Source organism: Meles meles, chromosome 2 (assembly GCF_922984935.1).
Source record: "Meles meles chromosome 2, mMelMel3.1 paternal haplotype, whole genome shotgun sequence".
NCBI classification, from domain to species: Eukaryota; Metazoa; Chordata; class Mammalia; order Carnivora; family Mustelidae; genus Meles; species Meles meles.
The window spans coordinates 152,764,893-152,782,685 of NC_060067.1; the positions used below are offsets into that span (position 1 = coordinate 152,764,893).

Genomic DNA, 17,793 nt, shown 5'->3' on the forward strand with positions numbered 1-17,793 from the left:
CAGGTGTATTATGATTCTGATTAGCCTCAACTGTAAAATGTCTCATGACTATTTTCATCATCCCCAGGAAAAGGGGCTTAGCCTGCTCTGTGTAAACCACAGCACAGTGCTCCACGGAGGACCAGTGTGATGGACAAGTCACATGGTGATGTGGGAAAAGTCAGAAGCCATTGGGAACAGATAGGTCTCTGCTCCTGGACTCAGGATTTCCCAAGATCACATAGCCCCTGCCAACTCCTAATCCCACATGAAATGGGCAATGCTGCTAAGAGTTGCGCTGGTTTGAAATACCAGCCAGTGTCCTTCTTCGTGGTTTCCATGGTGACAGGCACAGTGTTTGGGCTTATGACTGGGGAAATGAAGAGCAGAGGCTCCATTTCTCGGGTTCCCATCTGTTCTTGCTCCCTGCACACCTCCTCCTTAAAGGCCAGACCAGGAGAGTGTCCCCTTACCTGCTAAGATGAAGATGCCCACAAGAATCAGGAAGACCAGAAGGTAGAGCCCAAGGACAGCATGCTTCAGGGCTGACAGGGAGCCCAGCTGGGTGCAGCAGCCTCCTGTTCGTCGCTTGTGGCATGGACCTAGACAATAAAGGTAAGAAGAGGAGAGGAAAATTAAAACACTTGAATACCCCACAGTGTTTTTTTTTTCCTTTTGGTCTCATCTCTCCTGATGCATGGAGATGCTCACACAGAACCTCTCATACACCTTCTGCACATCTGTAATGCAGCTATAATGATGCATTATATGCTTTCCAGAACATGACAAGCTTTTGAGCTTTTGGCTCTCCTCCCACCTTCTGCATGCATAAACAAGCCAGACAGGCATGCCCACAGCTCATGCGCCCAACAAACCCACTCTCCTGGAGCCAGTAAAAGCAGGAGAAAAAGCTCAGATAGGCTGCAATATGTGTCCTTTACAAAAGCATCACTGTCCCATGGAACCCAGAGAATATGGAGGAAATTTACAACAGGGGTTGCAAACTTTAACTTCTAGAAAGGGAGGGAAATGAGCAAAGTGGGTCACGTGGGCCTGGGGAACCTGACAGCTCACACCCAGTGTGGTAGAGGTTGTGATGGAGGGGTAAGGGCCAGGTGTTGCCGGACAGAATTTTCAAGACAAGCCAGAAGCAATTTTGAGAAATTGCCCTATTTTTAAAGTGTTGACAACTAAAATAATAATAATACAAGAGACAAAAAACTTACAAAACACTAGGGAATGTAAACAAAACATGCTTACATGCCAGATCTGACTACCCGTTAGCAACCACAGGTTTAGATTAACAGGAACACAGTAATTTCATTCCATGAAACTACATGAGGCTCATCGGCTTCTGGCCAATATGGAACGGCAAAAAATATCAGTGCCCTACAGGACCTCATGGATCTGTTAGTCCAACTTCTTCAGTTTACAGATAGACTCCTCCTTCGAGGCACGCTTCTCAGATGGCCAGGGCAGAGGCTGGGAAGTCACTAACTTCCATCTGCTTCATCCATGGACTGTGGAAAGAAGAGAGGTTGTCTTGCCTGACTCCCAGCAGAGCAGGCAGGAATTGGTAGAGGGCATTTTTTCCAAAACATGCATGCCTCTATTGTGCTTATTCTCCCTCTCCTGGGATGGACAATGTCGCTAACTAACTGGAGTGTGCTAGACATGGAGGAAGATGTGGGAGGAGAAAAAAGTCAAAATAATTGATATTATGAAATGTTTATTTATTTTTAAATTTTTTTCAAAGATTTTACTTATTTATCTGAGAGAGCGAGAAAGTAAGAACACAAGGGAAGAGAGCACAAGGGCGGGAGAAGCAGACTCCCTGCTGAGCAGGGAGTCAGTTGTGGGACTCAATCCCAGGACCTTGGGATCATGACCTGAGCCCAAGGCAGATGCTTAACCAACTGAGCCACCCAGGCGCCCCTCTGAAATGTTTTTAAAGATGTAATGATGTTTGTGATTCCTTGGCAACTGGGGGTTTGCCAGTGAGATGCTTCAAGGGCTACTCATTACCTCTCGGGTACCATGACCACCCTAGGGCCTTTAGGAGGTTTGGTTACCGGGAGCAAGAAGATAGGTGACCACACTCGTGTCCTGGCTCCCCAGAGGTAGTGTTGAGTGAAGAACATTTTCCCACTCACTTACTCCATTTCACTAAAAATACTGCTGCTCAAACAGCTAAGTAGAACAATTATATAATTATTCCATAAAACATCGGGTACAATTTGGAGCAAGTTGTTAAAGAAATACAAAGTCAAACACCATTCTCATCACCCCTTAACTGTTAGCAAATTTTGAAAAGTTAACCTGCTTTTCCACTAAGACTCAAGAAGAGTACATCTTTTTAACTTCCCCTAAGTCTCCTTTTCCAGAAAGTTCTATCCCTTTTACACAACAGACTCTATAAGCTGTTTTGCTCCTGAATCTGAAGGGTTCTTATTGCGTTTTGCCTTTTGTTGTTGTTGTTCTCATGAGAGCTGCTGGGTCTCTGGTTGCAACTTGTTAGAGATGAGGCTATTTTCCTAGAGAGTCAGAACGGGAGGCACAGCATTGGATACTACACAAATACAAGTTCTCGCTATCCTGACAACTGTCCCAGCCCTCCTGTTCTACTTCCCGCTTCCTCTTTAGATGATGCCAGTGGCCACCTAACTGCTGCGAAGCGTCAGAAGATTCCCGTGCTGAAATGCCATTATCCTGATGTTTATCCCAAGCCAGTCTTGGGCTCTTCCTTCATTGCCTTTGTTGGGGCAAACTGCAGTGATCTAGTTCTATTTTTTCCCATCAAGGAAGAAAGGTTCCCTTCCTCTTTATCTGAGGCTTCTGTTCAATAGCCAGCACTCACTGGTGACAGGTCCCTTCATTAACTAATGCACAACACAGGCCTCCCCTTCTTCGAGAGCATCATTTTTTTTTTAGCAAATGTACATTAAACAAAATCTGCCTTCAGTATAACATGTAAGAATTTCAAACAGAGGTTTTCCACAAATGCATTAGACAAGCAGAACGTGAATGATTCTGGCAAGTTAGCTAGAGAATGTGATTGTAAGGGGAAAAAAAAAAGATGATTCAGGGAAAAGACAAGTTACTAAGTCTGCTTAAAACACATTTACGGACTTTTTAAAGTAATGTGGCAGCAGCATGTTAACTGAGTAAACCATTTAAATTATTTAGGCTTATTGGAAGATTAAAAATACTCCAAAATGATACAGTCAGCCAAGGCAAAAAATATGTTCACTTATTTGGGGGAAAAAAAAAAGAGAGAGAAAGAAAATAAAAATGTAAAAACATGGAGGACACTTACAAGCATATTACTAAGTGAAAGAAGCCAACCTGAAAAGGCTACATGCTTTATGATTCTACAGGACATTCTGGAAAAGGCAGGGTCTAAAGGGAGGATGAATAGGAGGAGAAGACAGGATTTTGAGGGTAGTGAAACTACTCCATATTATACAATAATGATGGATACATATCATTGTATGTTTGTCTAAACCCACTGAATACATAACACCAAGGGTGAATCCTAACATAGACTATGTGGACTTTGGGTGATAGTGACAGGTCAATGTAAGTTCATCAGTTCTAGCAAATGGACCACGCTGGTGGGGGATGTTGAGAGAGGCTGTGTATGTGTGGAGGCAGGGAGTATAAGGGAATGCTCTGTACTTCCACTTAATTTTGCTGTAAACCTAAAACCACTCTGAAAAATAAAGTCTATTTAAAAAACAAAAGTGTTGACATGGATTCTTGAGGTAAAAACGTTCACAGGCATTTACTGACCACCCACTATCCATTGCCCTACTGTGGTAGCCAGCCTTCAAGACGGCTCTCGTTGAACCCTATCCCTCATGTAGTCTCCTTCAGCACTGCACCAGGATTTGGTTGGTGTGACCCACAGAAGTGATAGTATGTCACTTCTGAGATTGCACAAAAGACACAGCGGCTTCTCCTTACTCACTTTCTCTCTCTTGGAACATCCATCCAGGGGAAAGCCGGAACTAAGTCATGAACACTCAATGAAGGGATTACTTGGTAAGGAACTGAGACCCATGTGGGTAAGCCTGGGAGCAGACCCACCAGCCAAATCAAGCCTTCGATAACCACACTCTGACCAAGTTCTCGCCAGCAGTCTCATGAGAGACCATGGGCCAGAACCAAGCAAAGCTGCTCCCAGATTCCTGCCAGATTATATGTAAACACATATATATGTAAACATATAATTTGGATCTGAAAAAGTAGACAAAATCTTGGCTTTCCTTGAAAACCCATGGCTTCCTCAGAAACTGGGAAGATAATAAATCTTTGTTGTTTCAAGCTGCTAAGTTCTGGGGTAACTTGTTATGCAGCAACAGATAGCTAATACACTTCTGACAGAGACATAAAAGGGAAAGATGACAAGCTGCATGAGGGAGAGACAGTGTCATCCTGTTCGCTTCCATCTTTCTAGTTCCTAGCCCAGGGCCCAGCATGTAGCAGGCATTCAAAATATTTGTTGAATGAGAAATTAAAATATGGCCGCCACCCTTCAGAGGCTCACATCTGAGGGGAAGAAGGCATGTCAACAGGCATCGGTTACACAGGTGTGAACGAAACTGGTATGGAATAGAGGGATGGCACAAGTCCAGTGCTGCATGGCAGAGACAGTGACTCATTCTGTGTGGGGTTCCCAGATTGTGCCCGAAGAAGGCAGCCACTCACAGGGCTGAGAAGGACAGGCCTTTCCAGATGAGTTAGAATCCACTATCTTCCCCATCAGTGTCGTCGTCTGATTTACAGCTACTATAAATTTGAAAACTGTGCCTTTAAGAAGGAAACGTTCTTCCTCCATGTGAGAACAGTTATGAGCAAAGCGGCAGGCAAAGCTGTTAGTTATTAAACATAGCTGTTGTTTGCCGACATGGTCGCACACAAGACCAGATCGAGGGAGAAAATGGCACACACACACAAAGCAAACAAACAAAAAACTCTTCCAAGATCTAGGGGAATCAAGAGAACGATTTTTCCATCTTGTAGGAGCCTCCTGAAGAGAGGGTGGCTTCACAGGAGATCAGAAAACCAAGAGAAGGGGGCTTGGGGAGGGCAAGGCCAGTGGCTCCAAGAAAACAAGGAGAAACCAAAAAATAAATGCACAGTGACTTGCAGAGCAGGCCTGAGTGCTGGGCTGGAAGATGTTGTCTATCTCAGCATGGGGCCTATGGCTTCCTGATCAGCCGGAAGCAGATCGATTGTTTCCCCACCTCCAGGCATTCTGTCTGCATGTTGCCTGCACAATTTTGCCACAGTCCAGTATTTCTGGGCTATTATTTAATTTGTCACTTTTTTTTTTGAGCTTTCACTTATTTGTGAAGGACACTTTGTATCATTGTAAATGGACAATTAGTATCTTCTTATGACACATTAAAATAAATCCCCTAGCTTTTGAAAAAAAACAAATTTATACCTGTGTATTGTTTAAAGTCCTCTTGAGTAGGACTGTACTGTATATAGCCACATTCTGAGAAACACTGACTACTGTAAAAGTAATTAAATCACGGTACAACGGCAAACTGCAAGATGAAATTGGTTTCATTTATAGAGAAGGAGAATTCTTTTATAGAGAAACAAAGCCAAACTTTTTAGATGTTCAAGATTAAGAATATTCTAGGGGCCACCTTGGTGGCTCAGTTGGTTAAGCGACTGACTCTTGATTTCGGCTCAGGTCGAGATCTAAGGGTCCTGGGTTTGAGACCCACATTGGGCTCCTAGTTCAGCATGGAGTCTGCTTGAGGATTCTCCCTCTCCCTCTGCCCTCCTCCCTGCTTGCACTATTTCTCTCTCTCTCTCAAATAAATAAATCTTAAAAAAAAAAAAAACTCTAGAAGGTAGAACATTAGGGATTAGGTGCCCCTGAAAGAATGATGTCAGAACCTTGCTCAAATCGCTAGCACTAACCTCATTATTCACAATCATCTATGTACACCTATTTGCCAGCGTGTCTAAAAGGTCCTCTGGGGGTAAGGTGGGTCTCATTGACTGCTCTCTACCCCTCAACCAGCACACAGCAGGACCACAATAAGGTTCTTTGCAGGAATGAAGACATGTGTAAACCATTTATTTTCGCTGCAAAGGTCCTGTCTCACATTTATCTTATGCAAATAGTTGATACATTTCTGATGGCTGTGAAAACACATTTTTGAGCAAAAATTTGGTCTTAAAATTAAATTAAACAAAATCTTGGCTTTCCTTGCACACCCACAACATCAGATTGCCACGTAGAGCCCATGTAGGTAAACTGTGGGAGCAATTCATTAGGGCTGAACTGACGCTAATCCCGGCTGAGGAGCGCAATCGTGCATGGAGCTTCTTAGCCATCCTGGGGCCTGAGCCCCACCCCTGCATCTTCTGATTCTCATTCCAGATGAAATCACACATCTATGGCACAGAGATACGCAGTTGGGGAGTAAGGCATTTGTCATATCAAAAGAGAATGTGAAGACACATTCTTGGAAAATCCATGAAAAGCCTCACTATTGTAAAAGCTTACTTTAGATTTTTAATTTTGATTCCTTTTTAATAAGACACATTCAAAGGCGGTTCTCTCAAACAGCCTTATTATTCCCAGGTTAAAATTGTGAAGGTTCCTTTTAATCACGGCAACGAGAGTCTTCCCACCTCCCCGACCCTGCAAAGAGTTTAGGCTAAAGTACTGTGTGCTAAGGATGGAGAGGGGCATGGGAGCAAGGGTTAAGGAACAGAAAAGGAAAATTTATCTCTAAGCCACTCATCCCCAGACTGCTGAGCTGAGAAGGAGACGGTCCCTGGTGTCAGGGACACACTGTGGTGGGAGCCTTGGCAATTCTGATTTTCCGTTTCTTCATAACACTTGCAGGGGGAAAGCATGAGTTTGGGGCCCTGTAGAGGTGGGTTCAAAGCCTGCCTCTGTCTTGTGCTAACTGTAAGACACGGGAAAACATTCTGAGCTATCCCTGTCATCAGTTTAGCCTTTCCTTGAAAAAAAAAAAATAGGTTTTCAATTTCTTAATCATAAGTTTAGTGCATTTGAGGAGTTATCTGTTTGAATTTATTTTCCTCCCATTTAAAAAAAATACAAATTGATAAAAGTATTTACTTCATGCCGAAGAACTGGGTTCCAAACAACATAGAAAACAGGATGCAAGTGATTCAGCGGTCACCTACTTCAGTTTTACCAACAACAAACACTCAGTCATTTTCCTTTTGTTCTCTTTGGTCCCACAGTTCATAAATAGTAGGTGGAAATAAGGGTTGATTGTTGGGAGGGACCTCTGGGCTCATCTCATCCAAGGATCTTGTTAAAACCACCCAAGGCTGACTTCATCATCCTCACTCTGGTTACTCACCACTCACATTGTTCATTGTACTAGCAGCCCCAAATAACCTTTGTCTTTGAAGCTGCTGTCCCTTTCTGGCTTGAATGTACACCACTCTTTGCTTTCCCTCGGTAAAGGGAAGAGGAGGGTGTGAGGCAGAGACACCACGGGGGAGAGCCATGCACCAGCCCTTAAACCTGACCTAAGTCTGGGAGGGTCCTGAACCACCAGCAGCTGTCCAGAGGACACCAGTCACCTGTGCCTGGTGGCCCCACAGGTCTGAGTCCCCGAGGCAGATAAGGGTGGCAGGCAAAGGTGACCACGGTCTTCTGCATGATCAGATGAGTCTGAGACATTCACATCCATTTCTAGGAAACGGAGCTGCGTGGAGGGCAGGATGGCCAGAGCTAATTCAGTTTAGATGTTCTGATGATCTAGTACAGTTTCTTCTCCTACTTCTAGAGATCTCTTGCAATTTTGTAATGTCCCTACAGTATTTGTTATTCTTCTCAGTCCCTATCTATTTCCCACGTTACTCTGCATAAAAATTCTTGAAAACAAGGGCTGTGTGCTTATTTTCAGTAGGAGGAAAGTGGGAGGAGGAAGGGACTCTGGCTGGGGTGCCTATTATTTTGCAGCTGGGCTGAGGAATGGAGAGAGAAAGCCAGGTGGGAGGGGAGATGAGGGCAGTCAAGGTGAGCTGGCGGGTCTCAGGGACCCAGGAGGAAGGGAGGGGCCACAGAGTCCCCAGGAAGCAGCAGTGGGCCCTGGGCCAGTAGAAGATGGCCCACTCTTGACCGACATGGCAGGGCATGGATTAGAAGAAATGCTGTCAGTGCAGTCACTCAAACAGCGGGCTTAGGGTTCTGCCTAAATTCAGGCCAAAAGACACTCCTACAGACTGGCCCTGGGTCCCTCTCGAAAAGATTCCCAATTCTTCTCCTGGCCCCTTGTCAGAGGAAATAAGTCATCTGATGATGTGTTTGCAGCGTGGAAGCCAGGGCTCAGCTCTGTTCAGTTGTAAGTCCCGGCTCTTTCCCGGTCGCTGGTGGAACCTCCCTCCCATCTCCTGGTCGCCTTGGTCTGGTGAATGGGTCCAGCCTCAGGGCAGGAATGGATACATTTAACAACCCCTGTCTCATTCCCCCACTGCCCCCAGTTGAGTTGGGAGGGCCATCTGGGTATCTGGTTTGGAAGAGGAAGGCTAAGATCCCAACGCATGCCAGCCGTACGGGACCGAGCATGAAGTGTCCCGGAAACCTACAGGCTCAGCAGCCTCCAGCTCGTGGCCTCAGCTGGAAAACAGAGCTGACTGAGCTGCCAAAGGGGTTCAGTGGATCAGAGCGAAGACGATGGACCTCAGAACCACTCACCCTTTGTCACCTGCTAAGGCCTGGAACCAGCAACAGTTATCATCACAGAGCTTTGTTGGGAAACTGGCCAATTATGGTACAGGTAATAATGTGAACAGTCATATTCATAAATCAATTCACAAAAATACAGATTTGCGGGGGTCAGCTCCCAGAGAGCAGCGTCTGTGTCTCATTTCTGCATCCCACAAGTCCTGGCCTATAGAGCAGTAGCTCAGCGACCATCTATTGGCTGTTTGTGGTTAAATGACACTCATCAACTAAATGCAGATTTACTGGGTACACCAAACCATTATTTGGGCTTTTGTAATAACCATGTTTTCTAGTTTCTGTATTTGATACTTAAACATCCTGGGGCCTTGCTGACTGCGGAGACTGCCCCTCCCAGGGATGGCCTAAATAAAGACACTCGCCTGCCGGCAAGCCCTTCCTGTGCAGACCACCCAGACAACAGCCCATATGATGGACCACTACCTCCTTTCCCACTTCCTCCCTCCAGACCACTGAGCACCTGCCCTTTCAGCCCAGAGCCGGGTACCAGACAACCAGGGAAAGCTGTAGGTCGCAGAGTCTGCCGAAATGATTCAAGCTGTTGCATCCCAAGCTCACTCACACTGCCTCACCCACTCAAGCCCTCCCGTGGCATGGGGCGGTGTGAGCAACAAACTATCTTTTTTTTTTTAAGATTTATTTCTTTTTAATTTTTTTTAAAGAGACAGAGAGAGAGCAACTGGATGGGAAGAGGCAGAGGGAGAGGGAGAAAGAATCTTCACCAGACTCCGTGCTCAGGTCAGAGCCTGTTGCGGGGCTCCATCTCACAACCCTGAGACCATGACCTGAGGTGAAATCAAAAGTCAGATGCTTAACTGACTGAGCCATCCAGGTGCCTCACAAGCCATCTTTTCAATGGCAGTCCTCCCCTGACCTATTGGCCTCACCATATGTGAATAATAATAATGCCTACATTTTATTTTATTTAAGACTTTATTTGTTTATTTGACAGAGGTAGAGAGAGAGAGAGAGCACAAGTAGGCAGAGCAGGATAGAGAAGGAGAGGGAGAAGCAGGCTCCCCACTGAGCAGAGAGCCCAACACAGGGTTGGATCCAAGGACTCCAGGATCATGACCTGAGCTGAAGGCAGACACCTAACTGACTAAGCCATCCAGGCTCCCCCAACCCTGACCATAAAACAGAACTCCTTTACCAGGAGGACCATCAGCAGAGGGCAGGGAAAGGGCACTCAACAAGCCAAAGCCACAGGGGCAGCCCTGGGCATCTGCAAGGCAGGAGGGCGGGCTCTTCTCATGTTCACATCTTCTCACGTCCACATCCATCCACTGGCAAGACCACGCCCTTCTTATCTCTATTCATCAACGCCCTTCAGGGACCCCCAATATAAGCCTAAATGTTAAAACAAACTCCCCTTGGACACCCTGGAAATGCTTAACATACTTCAGACGTTGCATTTACATCTTAATCGATATCCTTAGGTCAGAGCTGCGGGGTCGTCATAACTCGGGAATGAAGAAATGAATTCCCACACTTGGCAGAGGATATGGAAGTCAAACGGTACTGGAGAACCAAAATGCCAAAATACAACTCACCGGGCAAGTGGGACAAGGTCAATTCACTTTCACTTGTGGACAAACCATGAGATCATCTTCAAACAAAGAAACTTTTTAAGAGCAAACTGTGCTCTATTAATCACTATGCAGAAAGAGCGGGCATACACTCTGGAAAACAGCACAGAGATTCCTCAGAAAGTTGAAAATAGAGCTACCCTATGACCCAGCAATCGCACTACTGGGTATTTACCCTAAAGATATAAATGTAGGGATCTGAAGGGGCATGTGCACCTGAATGTTTATAGCAGCAATGTCCACAATAGCCAAACTGTGGAAAGAACCTAGATGTCCATCAACAGATGAATGGATAAAGAAGATATCACACACACACACACACACACACACACACACACACACACACACAGGAATACTATGCAGCCATCAAAATCCCCCAAATCTTGTCATTTGCAATGACGTAGGTGGAACTAGAGGCTATTAGGCTAAGTGAAGTAAATCAACCAGAGAAAAACAATTATCATATGATCTCTCTGATACAAGGAATTTGAGAGGCAGGGCAGGGAGGGTAAAATGAAACAAGATGGGACTGGCGGAGGGAGACAAACTGTAAGAGACTCTTGATCTCAGGTATCAAACTGAAGGTTACTGAGGGTGGTGGGGAGGGATAGGGTGTCTGGGTGATGGACATTGGGGAGGGTATGTGCTATGGTGAGTGCTGTGAATTGTATAAGACTGGTGATTCACAGACCTGTATCCTGAAGCAAATAATACATTATATGTTAAGGAAAAAAAGGCGGGGGGGAAGAGCAGGCATAAACCAAGACCGTTCGTGCAAACTGGGGTGTATGGCCCTCATCAGGAAAGCCTGTCCTCAGTTTCCTTTGCCCTTAGTAACTCTTTTCAGTCTGCCCCTGCTGAGCCGATGGCTGCCATCTATCCCTTTGGGTCTCTAGTATGTTCTTTTCCTAGTCCCTCCTCCATCGGTTAGATTCCCTGTGCTCCCCAAGGTGACAGGTAGATGATAGAAACTAGCCCACACCCAGGTGTCGGGAGAGGCCAGCAGCCAGCCCCCTCCCTGCATCCTCCTCTCTTAACCGCACTTTCTAAAGACAAGGCTTCTGCGTGGGCACTCGGAACATCTTGGGTTTCTTGACTTGAATGGATCTCAAGCCAGAAAGCAGGAAGTGGGAAGGCCGAGGAGCACAGAGGCTTCGGGACACTGTGCGGAGGCTGGGACCATCACACGCCCCCTCCTCTCCCCTCTCCCCCCACCCCCGCAGCAGCTCTGTGAGCCTCACGTTAACCAGCAAGCAACCACGTCTGCAGGTCTGGGCCCGTCCCCACAGCTGTGTTTATATCTTCCAACCCCCACGGCGGAATCTGCATATGGCAGTTAGACTCCAGGCCAGAATCCCACAAGGTAGTAGGGGCAGGGGCGCTGGGGAGGGCAAGACACTTCTCTGACCTGAGAGGTTCGTGTCTGCCTTGAGGTTTGTGTCCCAGGCTTCCCTCTGAAGCCATTTAAGACCCCGTCCCTGTGCTCTTGTCCAAACCTATTTGCACTTTATCTATTTCCTGCCAACGTCACCTCTTGGAATAATTCATTCCATCTGTCTCCTGCATCGCTGCCATTTATTCCCACGGCCCCACCCTGGCTTCGTCATCCTCCAGAATGTCTCGACCTCTGAAACCCTAAACTCCAAGAACCCACGCTCCTAGCCCTCACTGCCACCAGCAGTGATCCTACAGGGGCCCCAAGTCCCGGCATGGGAGGGAAGGGTTGAGCTGCACCGAGGGTGGGGTTTAAGGACCCGACAGCCTATTTGAATCTAGGCTCCGCCTCTGACTGGCTGGGTGACCTTGGGCAGTTGACCTCATCTAAGATTTCACCTTCTCATCCACAAACTGGGGATAATAATATGTACATATGAATGGATACAATATACTGAGGCCCCGAGCACAGGGCCTGCCTGTGCCACATGCCCACCCAGGGGGAGCCCCCATATAATCCCTCCATTATGATCACTTCTCACCATCCTGCTACCGGCCCCAACCCCTCCCGGGCCCCCTGGCTTCCTCACCTTCACAAGAGCCAAAATGAACTCCAGAGCTGCTGAGGCAGTAGGCCCCCCAACCCTGTCCACATGCCACCCTGGTGGGCAGAGAGGTTGCCCTAGGACTCTGTGCGCTCCTGGCAAGACCCCTCCTACAAACACAGCCTCACCAACCATTTCTGCTGAAACCAGCATGACCCGTCTCACCGAGTCCTGGGTCCTGACTTCCAGCAGACCCACAGACGCCCCAGAACCCTCCAGCCTCCCCATCACCCACACAAATCCCCAAACAGCCTTGTTTATCCTCCTTTGGCCATTTCTTTGCCCAGATACTGAAACCTTCCCACAGGGCAGCCCTTGGACCTCCCAGCCTATCCTCTAAAAAAATCTCTAATTTTGTCAACCTCTGCTTTGAATATTTCTTTCACTTTCTTCTTTTTGTTCTAATTGAAACCTATTTCCCTTGCCTTCCCAAGTGTGGCTTTCTCCCTCCTATTCTCATACAACTGGCCTAAGAGTGCAATAAGTGTTTTTCTTTGCTCCTCACGGCTATTTCCAGAACGTTCTCCCCCCCCCCCCCATTTTGGACTCTCACATCACAACTGCACACTACTTCTTGCTGCTAAGGGACATCAGCTCACCCCTCCCCTCTCTGCTCTCACTCTCGCTCTCTCGGTCTCCATTTCAAACTCCTCCTGACCTCCTTTCCTCTCTTGATTTCAACCTCCGCCCTGATGCATTTGAAATGTGGGCCAAACCGAGCCGGGCTTAAAATGCAAAATACACAGTGGATTGTGAAGGCTCAGCATGGGAAAAAAAATAGAAATACTTCAATCGTTTTTTTATAGTGATTACATATCAAAATGATAATATTTTGGATATATTAGAGCAAATAAAATATATTAATGTACCTAAATTACTTTCATCTGTGTCTCCACATTTCTATGCCACTACTAGAAAGTTTAAAATTGCATATGTGGCTCACATTTCATTTCTATTGGTTTTGTCAATAATGGAAACTCTTTCTTAATCTCCATTTCAAATGTCCCACATTATTACCACCTCTCTTGTCTGCCTGAGGGGGGCTCCCTCAAGAACTCTGACTCTGGCACTCCCTGACTTCACCTGGACCCTACTGCCTGCTCCCTGCCCCCTCCCCCATCTCCCCCCTCAGTCCTTCCTTCCCTCTTTTTCCCACGTACATTTCATGATTTGTGTTATTTGCTTGCTAGACACAGCTTCAATCTCCTTGCCTCTTAATGGCATCCTCACACTTGGCAAAATTAAATCTGATTTGAGCTAACTCTGTGGCTCTGCCCTGCCTTCCACATAGCTGAGCATAGCCGGAAACAGAAAACCACACCGCCATGCTTGCTGGGCTGACTTTAAGGTTGTGACCGCTAGACCCAAGTGGGCTCTGATACTATCCAGGGGGCTTGCCACCTGTTCCCAGGCCAACCGCACGCTCATCCCCGGACACCTGTCTCATGCCTCCTCCTCCATCTTCACTTTTGCTTTCCCAGTTAAGAAAACAGAAGCAATGAGAAGAAAGCTTTCTTTAAACTCTCCCCACACCATAACCACTGACCTGGGTCCAGGCCCTAGCACTCTGCCTTCCCTTTTGTCACTGTAGTTGAACCGTGTATGATCTTGCCTGAGCCAACAACCCCTGACTCACATCAGATTCCTTCTCATACTTTCTCAAGGATATAATTCCAGCACATCTACTTAGCCAGTGTTTCTCTCTGCAGAGCATCACTCCGTCGCATAAACCATACTACTTCTTCCATCTTAAAATAAAACAAAACGCGTTCTTGATCTCCATTCCCCTCCACTTCTCTGTTGTCTTGTACAGCAGAACTTCTTGGAAGAATCGCAAGTACACACTGCATTCAATTTTCTTCCTGTTCTGTCCTGAACCCACTCCATTCAGCCTCCTCCCATCTAACTTTGCCAAAATTGCTCTTGCCAGGTATAAAGGGATGAATGGTGTCCTCCCCAAATTCCTGTGTTAAAACCCTCGCCCCCACTGCCTCAGAATGTGACTGTATTTGGAGATAGGGTCTTTAAAGAGATTATGTTAAAATGAGGCTGTTAGGTTGGGCCCCTATCCAATTTGACTGGTGTTCTTATAAGAAGAAAGGCAGACACACAAAGAGACACCAGGGGTATGTGTGCACAGAGAAAAGACCACAAGAGGACACACCAACAAAGGAGACAACTGCAAGTCAAGGAGAGAGGCTCCAGGAGGAACCGGCCCTGCCTGTACCGTGGTCTTAGACTTCCAGTGCCCAGAACCGTGAGAAAATCAATGGCTGTTGTTAAAGCCATGCAATTTGTGGCCGTTTGTTACGCGGCCCAAGCTGACTAATACGTCAGGTCACCATGGATCTCCAATGGCTCAGTCTGATGGCCAATGCTCAGTGCTCCTCCAATTTGACCTTTCAGCAACACTGGCACCGTTGATCACACTTCTGCTTGGTTGCATTTCCAGGGCTCAACACTCATGTGATTCTTGCATTAGCTGTTCCTTTTCAGCCTCCTTTCCTGCCCCACTCATCTCCTGAGCTCTTGGGCCTTTCAGCATGGCGCTCAGCAGAGCCCCTTCCCTGGACCTCTTCTTGTTTCCCACACACTGTCCACCCATCAGCACTAATCTAAACCCTGCATGGCCTCTCCCCTCCTCCACTGCTTTCACCACTGTGGAGGCACAGAATTTCTCACCTAGATTATCTGACCCGACTCTACCTGACACTCCCCACTACCACCCGGCTGAGTATTTCCCCCACTCCCGGCCAGGCACTGGGAAAGCAGAGTCTGCATTGGGTCTTCACTCTCTCTTTCGAGCCAAATTTAATCCACTGGACCTTGGCTTCTCCCCCTACCCACCGAAATGGCTCAGCAGAGGTAACACTGGAAAAATCAAATGTCCTCCTGCAGCTAGAGTGACCATTTAAAAATGGAAATCAGACCTTCTCCTTTCATTTTTTGGAAACCCTTTGCTGGCTTCCTATTGCCTCTAGAGACCCAAATTCCTATGGATGCGACAGAAGACCTTCCATGGCTGTAGCTTCAGTATCATGAAGAGTGTGGGCTGTAGATTCAGTTAATCCTGATTCCAATCGCTATACATTGAATGTTTGCATCCCCCCAAATTCACCTGCTGCAGCCAACATGATGATACTTGGAGGAAAGGCCTGTGGGAGGGGATTAGGTCATGAGGGTCAGGTCCTCATGAATGGGATCAGGGCTCTTATAGAAGAGACCTCATAGGGCTCCCTCTCCTCACCCACTACGTGAGGACAATAAGAAGATGGTGATCCATGTAGAGGCCATCTAAGAGGGTCTTCACCAGACACAGAATCTGCCTATGCCTTCAACTTGGACTTCTCACCTTCAGAACTGTAAGAAACAAATGTGCATGGTTCATAGGCCACCTGGTCTGTGGGACCACCATGGCAGCCTGGGTGAACAAAGACACCAGTCCCTCCTAACTGTGAGCTCAGGCAAGTTACCAGGTCTCTGAGCCTTGCTTTCCTCATGTATCACTTGGCTATAATAATGGGACTCATCTCACTGGTTGATGTAAGGATCAGATGAGCTCATACCTGTCAAATGCTCAGAGCAGTGCCTGCCCTAGCAGAGCTCAAAAAAGTGAATGTCCAGGACCTCCCACCACCGTCCCTCCTCAGCCTGAGTTCTGTGCTACCTCCCTTGACTGAGGAACCCTTCTCTGCCCTTTCTAGCAGGCATACTGCTCTCTGCCCTTCCATGTTTCACTCCAGCGGCTATCCTCGCAGGACACTTTCCTTCCTCCCTGGGGCCGACTTAGGGCCCCTTCTTCTCCCCTCTATCTACACATTGCACCCAATTCCATTACAGCATGAATCAAATTATAATGCAGGACTGGTCTACCTGTCTGTGTCTTCAGAGGACTTTAAGCCTCTTGAGGGCAAGAACAATGATCTTTTATTTCTGCATGCACCAGCAGTACCATAAAACCTGCCATCTTAGGGTGAATGAAGTCACTGTTGCTTTTGTTTTAAACTCACCTCTTTAAGCATTCCTTCACCTGGTACTTATGGATTTGGTGAACAGGGATGCATGCATTCATTCAACAAGCAACAGTACCTGCCATACGCAAGACACAGTGCTGGGCGTCTTGTGTCTATGGTGTCTTGTGTCTAGGTGTTTATGTTGGGCATATTAAGATGAATTCAAAGCCGACAGCATTTGCACTCAAGGGGCTTATGGTCCAGAAGGACTCGAGTGGCCACAGCTGCAGCATAGTGTGAATGGAGGGGCTGACAAGGATCATGAGGGCCTAGGAAAGAAAAAGAGAGAAGCTGGGGCTTCTAGACTCAAGGGGCAGCAGTCATGCAGTTTATTGTCTGACACCAGGAAGCAATACCAGATAAACTTGGGAACAAGGTGGGAATGAAGCTGACTGTCCTAGAGACTGAGAACACAGAATGTGGAAGAAGGAGGGTGCCTTGGGCCGACCCCAGGGCAGAAGCAGAGAAATAGAGGGATGCAACCATGCTTCTCCCATGATAAAATGTGGATGGAGGGGTCCGTATATATCAGGTGTTGTTGAAAAGACTTGATGTGGAGTTACTCAGGTAGCCCTTACAATAACCCTGGGTTGGCGGCTATTATCTCACGGTCTAAAGGAGGGGAAGCTGAGGCTAAGGACGGGCTTGGGGTTCCCCAGCCAGCACGCAACAGAGCTGGGCTTGGAATTCAGCCTGTGGATTTGGGCTGTGGGGTTTCGCCACCATGCAACACCATCCCCGCAAAGACAAGATCATTAAGGATGTTAAGTTTGAACTAGGGTGCCTGGGACGAGCGAGGCTGTATCTGCTCTGTACCAACCACATAGTCCAAACCCTGAGAGTCTTTCCCACTGGGTCATCTCTAGGTAAGTAAACTTTGCTTATGGATCAATGTCTTGCAGGTCTACTACGGTGGGGGGAGGAGTAGGGAACTGACTAACCACAGTGACGGTGCAATGACACAGGACAGGACCATGTCTCATGCCTCCTGGCCCCTCTCCCTGCATGTAGCCAGGATAAAGCCCCTGTAGGGGGCCTGCAAAGCACCTTTCTTATTGAAAGATGAGAACAAAAAAAAAAAAAAAAAAGAATGAGTGAATGAATGAATGAGCAAGGGAATGAAGGCCAAGAACCATCTGAGCAGGGTCTCTGGGTGGGGAGAAGTGGTGATGTGATGAGGAATAGCCATGCCCGGTCAGCACCCTTACTCAGGGCACATTGTGCAGCTTCCGTCCCATGTGTGGTGCTGCTGACACGCAGACCTCCTCCCAGCACCCCTACTCCGAAGTGTGTCAGGCCAGGGGTCAGGTCAGCACCATTCCCCTCAGAGCCATCCTCCCTGCCCTCACTCCCTAGAGTAACGCTGCATGGTACGCCATGGTTAGGGGCTGGGGGCTTGGGTGAGGGAAGGG

The 17,793-nt window shown here is 47.3% G+C and overlaps 1 protein-coding gene across 3 annotated transcripts in view; it reads right to left on the bottom strand.

The window, feature by feature from the left end:
- Positions 1–17,793, bottom strand: part of SCARA5 (scavenger receptor class A member 5) — a 119,167-nt gene that overhangs the window by 90,203 nt on the left and 11,171 nt on the right. For all 3 annotated transcript variants that reach the window (XM_045986107.1, XM_045986114.1, XM_045986098.1), the window contains exon 3: positions 453–581. In XM_045986107.1, the coding sequence (XP_045842063.1) occupies positions 453–581 (129 nt within the window). The remainder of the gene's footprint in view (positions 1–452; positions 582–17,793) is intronic.